The sequence below is a fragment of the Mixophyes fleayi genome, chromosome 4 (assembly GCF_038048845.1).
Source record: "Mixophyes fleayi isolate aMixFle1 chromosome 4, aMixFle1.hap1, whole genome shotgun sequence".
In the NCBI taxonomy this organism is placed as follows: Eukaryota; Metazoa; Chordata; class Amphibia; order Anura; family Limnodynastidae; genus Mixophyes; species Mixophyes fleayi.
This window is the reverse complement of record NC_134405.1, coordinates 232,041,509-232,053,100: the sequence shown is the minus strand read 5'-3', so window position 1 is coordinate 232,053,100 and position 11,592 is coordinate 232,041,509. Positions and strand designations below refer to the sequence as shown.

Here is an 11,592-nt window from a genome sequence, read left to right as displayed (position 1 = left end):
CCATTCCACTTCTACCTGAAATTAACGCATTGGGGTAGATTCAATTATCCGCTTTTGCCCTTCTGCTCCACGGGAGGTTTCTGTCCTCCCTGATCTCGCCTTAGGGTTAGGGATGTTCTTTAGAACAACGCGGCCCGCACATTATTACCATTACTACAGAAATTTCTTTGGAAGCAAAAATCAGCAGAGAGATTACTGTAGTAACAGTAATGGCGCGCAGCCATTACCGTGGTTACGGTAATGATGCGCAGCCATTACCGTGGTAACGGTAATGATGTAGGGACCACGTTGTTCTAAAGAAAAACATGGCTAATTGAATCTACCCCATATAGTCAGTTTTCAGGATATAAAATTAATCCTGAGAACAAAAAACAGGAGTCTTATACTTTTATATATATTGAGAGGAAAGAGCTTTCCTAGAACAGACATTCTTAATTAATTGGCGATTGCCGAAAATCAAATACCTAAGTGTGTTCATAACCAAACACTACCATCAGCTTTTTCAAATGAACTCTCCCCGCTCTCTTCGATCAAGTCAGACCTTGCTTCTTGGTCCCATCATTTTATCTCTTGGAAAGGCTCCATCAACGCCACTAACATAAATATCCTCTCCAGACTCTTGTATTTCTTCCAACCCCCTCCTATTCCTACAACCCCCCCCCTCCCCCCCGATGTCTTCAAATACCTTCAACGTTTTTCCCTGTGCTTTATATGGGTGGGCAAGCATCCACGGGTAAGACTCTGGGTTTTGCAGAGATCCTCCTGGGGTGGTGGTCTGGGTATACTAAATTATCAGCAATACTCAGCTTGTTCAATGCATCTTATAGAGCAATCCTAGATCCACTAGAGTATGAGCCCTCATTGAAGCCAAATGTCTCTAAATTCTCTCACCTGTCTCCCTCCTCTGGCTCACATAAGCCTGTCATCCTAAAATAGCTATGTCTGAACCCAACCCTCAACCCTTCCCAGTGATTCATCTCTTCAACAAACCAGAATTTCCACCAGGCCTTGCACCATCTGTGAGGCATTAGATACATGAATGACCAAACTGTGATAATGTTTTTCCCCTATTTTCTGACATCCAATCTAAACTTAACATCCTCACTAAAAACTTCTACCAATATTTACAACTAAGAAACTTCCATAGCAAAGTTAGACACAATCTTTCTCTTCGTCTACTGTTGAAACTTTTTGTCTGCTTCAGACATCCATGGTTGGTATGATTTTTACTTTATATTCAGAGCTCACTCTGTCTAATTCTGATCCACATGAATTGGCCTGGGAACAGAATTTAAGAGAGGACAAGGACTGGGCTGAGATACGGGATTATGCTACTTGTAGCTCAATCTGTGTGAAGAATCTTCAGACTGGTAATCTGGCACTTCTGGCAAATGCCAGAAGGGCCGATGGCAGTGTGGACCGGTCCGGCTCCCTGCGATCCCCCACTTAATTATATTAAATTATGTTTTTTTGCCCCGGTGGAGCCGTCATGACATCACACCTCATGACGGCTCAGTGGGCTGGCCAGACTCCCGCGCTGTCATAAAAAAAATACACTTACCATAAGCAGCCTCCGGGAATCCACTGCGCGCCCTCTACAGCCAGTCCTACGCGTAGGACTGGCTGTAGAGGGCGCACAGTGGATTCCTGGAGGCTGCTTATGGTAAGTGTATTTTTTATTTTCTCAGGGAAAATGGTGCTGGGGGGGAGAGAAAGAGTACCCGAAAATGTCTGCGGGGGGGGGGGGAAGAGGGATTGAAAATGTCTGCAGGGGGTGTAAGAGGGGCTGAAAATGTCTGCAGGGGGAGGGTAGAGGGGCTGAAAATGTCTGCAGGGGGAGGGTAGAGGGGCTGAAAATGTCTGCAGGGGTGGGAGGAGAGGGGCTGAAAATGTCTGCAGGGGTGGGAGGAGAGGGGCTGAAAATGTCTGCAGGGGTGGGAGGACAGGGGCTGAAAATGTCTGGCTGTAGAGGGCGCACAGTGGATTCCCGGAGGCTGCTTATGGTAAGTGTATTTTTTATTTTCTCAGGGAAAATGGTGCTGGGGGGGGAGAGAAAGAGTACCCGAAAATGTCTGCAGGGGGGGGGGGGAAGAGGGATTGAAAATGTCTGCAGGGGGGTAAGAGGGGCTGAAAATGTCTGCAGGGGGAGGGGAGAGGGGCTGAAAATGTCTGCAGGGGGAGGGTAGAGGGGCTGAAAATGTCTGCAGGGGTAGGAGGAGAGGGGCTGAAAATGTCTGCAGGGGTGGGAGGAGAGGGGCTGAAAATGTCTGCAGGGGTGGGAGGACAGGGGCTGAAAATGTCTGCAGGGGTGGGAGGACAGGGGCTGAAAATGTCTGCAGGGGTGGGAGGACAGGGGCTGAAAATGTCTGCAGGAGGGGGTAAGAGGGGCTGAAAATGTCTGCAGGGGGAGGGGAGAGGGGCTGAAAATGTCTGCAGGGGGAGGCGAGAGGGGCTGAAAATGTCTGCAGGGGGGCTGAAAATGTCTGCAGGGGGGGGAAGAGGGGCTGAAAATGTCTGCAGGGGGGAAAGAGGGGCTGAAAATGCCTACAATGTGTCTTACGTGATATTAAAAAAATAGAGTAGCTTTGGGGGGCATGATATCTTTTTTGCGTGGCAGTTACATGGCTGCTCTCTGGTCTCAGCTATCACTAGAATATTAAATACCAGTGAGATGGGACTGGTAGAGTTAAATATTTTATTGACCACAAATATTCAGATATTACTTATATATGCCTGTACAATGAGGTAGTGTTATCTGTCCATGATGGAGTGTTTTTTTGTTTAATTAAAGAGCCTATTCATTCAGGGTTTGTTAACATTTTGCAAGATAGTAAAATTTTTGCATTTTCAGTACAGGGCTCCAAATTTCCAGAAGCCAGCGGGAAGACAACAAAGCAGCAAGAGAGAAGAGCAAGAACAGGTAAGAGAGAACGGCGCAATCAATCTAAATTTGAATGCTGGAGAATGTTTCGGAATAATTATATTTAGGAGTATTACTATACATTGGGGGGTAGGGAGGCGCTGTTGGTGTATTTGTCTACGGTGACCGAAACCCTTAATCAATCGCTGGGTTTTCTGTAGTCGTTTTATGTTTTCACACACAGTCGGAACAGTATGCTTTTGTAATTCAAGCAAACTGATTTGCACAACAAGGGAATTGATCAGGGTGGGCAGAAGACAAAGTGTGATACACAAGTTTGTGCTGCTGCTTAACATGTTGGACTGCACCAGCAACGCCATTTCACGGTGCAACAATATCGCGCATGGAGCCCACAGCAGGTGGGCCTGTGTGTTTTAAATGCCAGGGCTGATTTTTAGTCCCAGTCCGGCCCTGGTGAAGATAAAAAAAAATGTGTAGAAAATTTTATTTCCATGGTACTATGTCCCTACAAGACTTAAAAAGATACACTCTGACTACTCTGACAGATGTCGGAGAGAATGTTCCTTAGAAGGAACATTTCTGCACATATGGTGGTATTTCCCAAAACTTACACGTTTTTGGTTAGACCAGTGTTTCTGAACTCCAGTCCGCACACACCCCCAACAGCTCATGTTTTCAGGATTTCATTAATCAAGCACAGGTGATTTAGTCTACTTGGCTGGGTCAGTAACTATGCCACCTGTTTCCACAGACAGAAATCCTCAAAGTATGAACTGTTGGGGGTGTGTGAGGGCTGGAGTTAATAAGACATTAAGAATTTGATCTTCGCATTCCTCCAAATCATCATTCCTCTAGATCAGTGTTTCTCAAATGCAGTCCTCAGGACCCACTAACAGTGCAGGATTGCCAGGTGACCAGTGAAATAATTACACCACCTGCTACACTGTGTCAGTCAGTAATGAATACACCTGTGCCCCAGCCAGGAGATATGGAAAACATGTACTGTTAGGGGGTCCTGAGGACTGGAGTTGAGAAACACTGCTCTAGACAGAGCCGGATTTAGACCTCATAGGGCCCTAGGCAGGATACTGTTTTTGGGGCCCCTCCCTGAAACAATCCATAGCACTATATTTTTGCAGCCTACCATATACCCCTATAGTTACGTAGAAGTGAAAGCATGTGCCGCCGCATGCCTACCATATACCCCTATAGTTAAGTAGATATGAAAGCATGTGCCGCCGCCAAAGGAGGTGAGGGCGTGGCTTGCATCTTTGGGGGCGTACCTAACATGTGAAAAGAGCAAGGCCACCCTGCTGCAGAAAAAGGCACCCCTAAATAATTACCAAGCAGTCCTGTTTTTTTAAGTAGTTGGGTCAAAACAACATAATAAATATTGAAGTCAGGGCAGAAATACTTACTTAAGGTGTTTGCAAAAATAATACGCATAAATCCAAGTATGTGCTCTTGTCACTTTTGTCCCTCTATCATCACACTGTGCCCCTTCATTGTCACTTTTGCCCCTTCACAATATCACATGTGCCCTTTCACCATCACCTCTGTGCCCATCACTATCACCACCTCTGTGCCAATCACCATCACCACCACTGTGCCAATCACCGTCACCACCTCTGTGCCCATTACCACCTCTGTGCCCTTCACCATCACCACTTCTGTGCCAATCACCATCACCACCTCTGTGCCTCTTCACCATCACCACCTCTGTGCCCATCACCACCTCTGTGCCTCTTCACCATCACCACCTCTGTGCCCTTTACCATCACCACCTCTGTGCCAATCACCATCACCAATTCTGTGCCCCTTCACCATCACCACCTCTGTGCCCTTCACCATCACCACCTCTGTGCCAATCACCATCACCAATTCTGTGCCCCTTCACCATCACCACCTCTGTGCCCTTCACCATCACCACCTCTGTGCCCTTCACCATCACCACCTCTATGCCCTTCACCACCTCTGTGCCAATCACCATCACCAATTCTGTGCCCCTTCACCACCTCTGTGCCAATCACCATCACCACCTCTGTGCCCTTCACCATCACCACCTCTGTGCCCATCACCACTTCTGTGCCAATCACCATCACCACTTCTGTGCCAATCACCATCTCTGTGCCCTTCACCATCACCACCTCTGTGCCCATCACCATCACCACCTCTGTGCCCTTCACCATCACCACTTCTGTGCCAATCACCATCACCACTTCTGTGCCAATCACCATCTCTGTGCCCTTCACCACCTCTGTGCCCATCACCATCACCACTTCTGTGCCCCTTCACCATCACCACTTCTGTGCCCCTTCACCATCACCACTTCTGTCCCTTGTTTTACTTACCTTTCTATTGCGCGCTGCTCCTCCTCCGTCAGTCCAGATGTAAAAAAAAAAAAAAAAAAAAAAGAAAGAATCACGTGATCACTCGTCGGGTCCCGGCAGCCTCTCCTCCTCTCTCTCTATCACTGAGACACTGAGAGGAGAAGAGGCTGCCGGGACCCGACTCGCGGCACCCGACCCCCCCTCTCCCGATTCGCGGCACCTGACCCCCCCCTCGCCCGACAGGCAGGTGCCTAGGTTGCCTAGCGGTAAATCCGGCCCTGGCTCTAGATCCTACATTTTTCCTCTTACCCCTTGGAGTCCTATCTGTTTACTCATCATCAAAATAAGCTTATTTGGCATATAATCTCAGCAGCCACCTGTCAACTAGCGACTGAAGCTCTACCAATTGTCCTTGGCTGGCATCTCCAATGATCTTCTTTACTTGTACACATTTCATTCATTTAAGGAAGCGCATCTTCTCTTTCACTAAATTTTAGTTTGCTTATTTGAGAAGTGACCACTCCCTCCAGGTGCTGCATGCTTTAAAAAATGGAGATTCAGGGACGGGTTTTAATATATATTGTTTCACTGGCAAGGGACTCCACTACAGGAGATGCCTTGACCTGGGAGGTGAGTTTATATCCCAATATAGCTATGTTGTGTACAAAATTCTCCTTTATCTATATGCTGACACATATTTATATATTGTTTGTTTTTGATCCAATGTACTGGTTGTCCTCCAATCCAGCCATTTTGCATTCCACTTCCTAAATTCTGGGAAATTATAGCCTTGAGACCATTTATAATGTTGAATGATCAGAGATAACTTGATTAAAAGCAAAGTACAGATTAATTAATCATACAGCAATGTGGCATAAATACACTATGCTATTTAAAGTTTCTCTACCCTGATTCTGCAATACAAAGAGATTCAATTAGCAGCATTGTTCTTTAGAACGACGCTTCGCATTATTACCTTTGCTACGGTAATTTCTCTGCTGATTTTTGCTTACAGCTCTATGAGCCGTGAAAAAAAATCTGCTGAGAGTTTCTGTGAAATCCTGGGGCTAATTAAAACTGCCCCATAGACTACAGTGCCATGGGCCTTCAACCATGCTTGCCAAATGTATATATATTTCACCCCTCCGGGAGAGGTGTGTGTCTGTGTTTATATAATTGAGGAGCCCATCCTGCCCACTTCACTATGAAGTGGGAAGGATGCCTGACAATATCTGGGAGGACTACCTGGAATTTGGGAGTTTCCTGGACATTCTGTAAACCTCCTAATAACATTACATACATTGCAAATGGGAACATCAAGGTATCTGTAGATTGATTTGTAGCCATTAAGATTGTCCATGCTTGGCTACAATCTTCTGTCTGGCCACTTCTCTGGCTTCCTTTCTTTTCTCCATGTTCATTGCAGTACAAACAGTGCCACAAAACTGGACAATAAGTCATTTTGTCTATTCAAGCTTGCTTACTGACTGATTTATATATTGCAGGCACCTGCTACTCACCGCAGGCGAGTTCAGTTCCAAAGTGAAGGAAAATCACCTGCTTAAAATCTGATTATTTCTAAATCCTTCTAAAAGGTGCCAAAGAGGTGTCCTGTCCATTTAACGATTTAAGTTACAAGTTATTATTTTCTGCTTCTTGTATTTTATTCCACTGTAAACCAAACAGGTTACCAAAATATATATATTTTTTTTATTTCAACAATTTTCTACAAGAAATGGTGCAAGGGTGCCAATATTTTGACTGTATGGAGCATATTTGAATATGCCCTATACATATTGTTTAAGAAGGGTGATCACGGCTGCACACATAAAGGGGCATATTCAATTAGCTTTCCGGTCCGCGGGATCGTGCTGGAACGGGTCGCAAACTTAATCCACGGTACCGCAATAACGTGGATTTTCGTTCGCAGCCCATAGGGTTGCATACGAAAATCTGCGTTATTGCGGTACCGTATTACCGGCAATAGTGCGCATTTTCCGCTGTAAAGCACGTTACCGCGGACCGGAACCCTAATTGAATATGTCCCAAAGGGGGGGTATTCAATTGTTAGCGAGATCCCCGGAAAAACGAGCGCTCAAAATATATTAGTGTTAATACGGTAATATGTGCGTAAATACCGTTAATACGGTAGTTTACTCGCTGAATTTCATCTCGCAGCTCCCTGAGCTGCGAGATGAAATTCAGCGAGTAATTACCGTATTAACGCTAATATATTTTGAGCGCTTGTTTTCCGGGGATCTCGCTAACAATTGAATACCCCCCCTAGTGTCAATACGGTACCCCAATATCTTGGATTTCACTTTGAAAACCTATCGGGTGTAAAGAAAAAAATCTGAGATGTTTCAGTAACGGGAAGTGTGCAGTCGCACATAACTACAATCTGTTTAAATTGAATATGCCCCTCCCTATGTGTTGAGCTGCAGAATTGCCCGTGTGATTAGCAGGGCCATCTCTTCCATTGGGCACAATGGGCAGGTGCCCGGGGACCCCACAGGCAAGGGGGCCCTATAGACAGGGCTCTTAAGTAAAATAAATAATCCTGCAAAAAAAATAAAAAATCCTGCAAGTCCTAAGGGATGAAACGCGTAGAGGTGATTGTGGAGACTCTCTGACTTCGAGCTGCTTCAAATATTGCTGTTCGTATGTGAATATCAGAGCTGTTGTACTATTTATGCCTGAATACCTTTGTCATCTGGTACGTGCTATTTTAATGTTTGGAATAAAACATTTTACTTGGATAATACACTATGGAAGCGCCCCTGTGTTTTTGATACTGTAAATATATATATATATATATATATCTATATATGATACACATATATAGAGCTAGGGGCCCTGCTGCACTGCTTTGCCCAGGGGCCCATAATGTTGTTAAGGTGGCCCTGGTGATTAGCCACTAAGGAATTCAATTCCCCCCGAATTAAAGCCGCCTTAAAGCTATTACCGTTATTACGGTAATTTTAACCCGGCTTTCTACTCACAGTTCAGGTAGCTGCAAGCAAAAAGCCGGCGTTGAAACTACCGTAATAACGGTAATTAAGCGCATTAATTGGCCGCGTTACTTTTACCAGTAACGCGGACAATTGAATTCCCCCTTGTCTTTAAAGGAGTATTCCTGACACTCAAAAGATTACAACATCAATTAATCATAAAAATGGAGCAATTGTTAACAATTTTATTCTTCTGTATTAGGAAATTGATCCTGTTATCTCTCTGAAGCACATTTATCAAGTCTGCAAGCAGGCTATTCTGGCGTGATACAGTGTGAATCTATCCACACTCATGTAGTGTTGTAGAACTAGCATCCACTAATCAGAAAGGTCTAAACCGGGAAATAGACTGTAAACCGGGAAATAGACTGTGCACTGCGAGCAGCTGTCCGTGTATTTTGGCCACGGGTGGGTGGTTGCAGTGTTACTAGTACAGCTGTATCTTCTGCTACAAGGCAATAGTATGTATCCTTCATCTAGGCCGTACACTCTGTATGACCCCGCTCACAACGCCCCTCCTCTGTAATCCCAAATCTTATCCCGGACAGGCGGCGTCCGCTTTTCTCTCGGAGGACAGAAAATAACCAACTCCACACGTATTCCCAGATAACATGTAAGCGGGGGGCACAGATAACGTAAAAGGCTATGGCAGGGCAATAGGCTATGGCTGATACGGATACGTGGTCTATGAATGGGTACATTGCCCACATCTGATTACCAGCAGCGCAGTACTCTGCAGCGGTTGGAGCTCCAGCTATCTGCTTTAAGCAGTGAGTGTAGAATGTGTTCTTGTATAAGCATCACTTTTATTATAAGCGAATGTTGTCAATACTTACACAAGCAGATTTGGTGTATTTTGGAATCACGCTGAAAGAAAATGTGATGTCTATTAAGGCCAACCACCATTATATAAGGGCTACACCTGTTAGGCAATGTACAGTATGAGGTGTGGATTTATTTTTCAAATCATCTAATGGGGCACAGAATGTTGCAGTAATAATGGTTTAACCTGCAAGACTAATGCTTATATTGAGTAATTGTAATTTACCCTGAACATTTATTTATTCACCATAGGTATCTCAAATTGGGGTTTTCTGGTGCTCTCTTTGCTATTGTTGTTGGAATATACCTGTTGCCATCACCAATCGATCCAGAGCCATTCGTGTAAGTAGCCACCCTATGCAAGTGTATTAAAATGGCAGGGAAAGGGCTCAAACATTCCTTTATAATTTGCCTTCTATGTAACTATGTGTGTAAAGTTGCTTGATGAAGGGGGCTCAGTGCTCTGAAAGCTAGCAAATATAATAATAATTGTTTGGGTTAGCCAATAAAGGTATCACTCCTATAAGACTTTTGTCTTTTTTTGACACAAAAGTATAGTGGCCTAGTGGTTAGCACTTCTGCTTCACCGCATGGTCATGAGTTCAATTCCCGACCATTGCCTTATCTGTGAGGAGTATATTTGTTCTCCCTGTGTTTGCGTGGGTTTCCTCCGGGTGCTCCGGTTTCCCTCCCACACTCCAAAAAACATACTGGTTAATTGGCTGCTAAACAAGATTTACTGTGCATAATGTTGCACTTTACTTTATTTTGAAAATATTTGTGTATATGACCATATAATCCTGGTTATTTTAATTTTGGCATGGTTTGAACGCTAGTATGACCTGCTATAATGAGCAGACTGTATAATAGGAGGTGTGGATTAAACTGGTTTCCTGTAGTCTTTACAGATTTTGCTATAATTTGTCATTCCTTTATACATATGTACCAAACATAGTCACAGAAGTCTTGGAAACTAATGGAAAAAAAAAGTGGTTCTCTGTTAAAGAAATGCCTGATCACCCTCCACCCCCAATCATTTTGTGACAATATGTAGTACAGAGTAAATTACTAACTTTGTTCCTTAGGATGCAGTGTCTGAATAACCTGCCTACCTGTCTGGTCCCATATCAATGGGATTGTTTTGTCATAATGTTGAAACAGCTAATTCTTTGAAAAACGTGCCTTCAAAATGTATTTAAAATGTACTGTTTTAGTTTACTACAGTTTGACTAAATATATTTTGTTTTATTTTATTTGTTTTTTTTTCAGACTTTGAACTTTCTTATTTCTATAGGTGACCAGAGCACTAAATGAGCAAATCATTGTTATTGGTATCAGTGGACCCTACGCTAAATGGATACTCAATGTATAGAATACACAGACTTAGAAAATAGATGACAAGCAGTATGTAATACTGTTTGCTGTTCCCAGTTTGTTATCCAAACCTAAAAAGCTGTGTACATAGAACTAGTTTCTGTAGGGATTTTCTTTGCATAGCTCATTTAGAGCTCATATCACTGAGGGTTGAATACAGCTTTTCTGGTAAATGCTGCTTGCAATCGGTAGCTCTAAGGCTCTGTCTCAGAAACTCAACATTATGGTATCAGTATTCTTGCTGTAGATTATAATAATATTAATACTATCCATGTGGTTCTCTATATTTCCAGGTTTGACAAACCACCACCACTAACTGGACCACTGGCTGTAAATAGAAAGCTCCATCAAGGAAAAAGACTGTTTTATGGACAGCTGAAAGGCCCAGAGTCATTTACTAGTGATCATGAAGGTAGTGAGAGAGAGCAAATTTCTGTATTTTGCAGACCATGAATCACACTGGACCATAAGATGCATACCAATCTTCAGTGGTAGTCTTTAAAGCGACGATATAAACACAGACAACACATACCCTGACATGATGACACTGAAGCTGTCATCCCCAACAGACTGGTCATATCGACTGCTTCAAAAAGAGAATTTAAAGAGGCGCTGGCTTTACAAAGCCTTGTACATTGTACAGCCGGAACCTCTTTACATTACCAACTTAACAGCACAAATAATCGTGTCGCCTTTAAAGTGACGTTATTGCAGCCACCTGGGATCTTTATTGCTCAGAATTCTTTCACGTCTTTTTTTGAAGCGGTCGGTATGACCAGTCTATTGGGGATGACCGTTTCGGTGTCGTCATGTGGGGGTATGTGTTGTCGGTGTTTAGATTATTGCAATAACGTTCCCAACCCCAAATTTTAAGGGGAAAAAATAAATGTTTCATACAGGCAATGGCGCCTACCGTGTTGTTTGCAGCAGACTGAAGGTTTTGGTAGCTGCTACATATTTACCATAGAAGCAGAGGAGGCCATATCCAGCTTCGCAACTGCTGCTTCTGACTTTCTGTCTACAGCAGAGGAATCAGTTGGGAGGCAATAGATTACAGAATATAATGGAGGAAAGAAGCATTGCTGCTATAGTAACACTGCAAGCTAGTTTATTCACACCATAAGTCACACTCACTTATGACCTGAAAAATACACTATTTACTTATCTACACTAG

At 43.8% G+C, this 11,592-nt stretch overlaps 1 protein-coding gene across 5 annotated transcripts in view; it reads left to right on the top strand.

The window, feature by feature from the left end:
• Positions 1-8,735: 8,735 nt before the first annotated feature.
• The window catches only part of LOC142152637 (adipocyte plasma membrane-associated protein-like), a 47,199-nt gene continuing 44,342 nt past the window's right edge, over positions 8,736-11,592 (top strand). For all 5 annotated transcript variants that reach the window (XM_075209457.1, XM_075209459.1, XM_075209458.1 and 2 more), the window contains exons 1-3: positions 8,736-8,835; positions 9,297-9,386; positions 10,712-10,830. In XM_075209457.1, the coding sequence (XP_075065558.1) occupies positions 8,834-8,835; positions 9,297-9,386; positions 10,712-10,830 (211 nt within the window). In that variant the 5' untranslated portion in view covers positions 8,736-8,833. The remainder of the gene's footprint in view (positions 8,836-9,296; positions 9,387-10,711; positions 10,831-11,592) is intronic.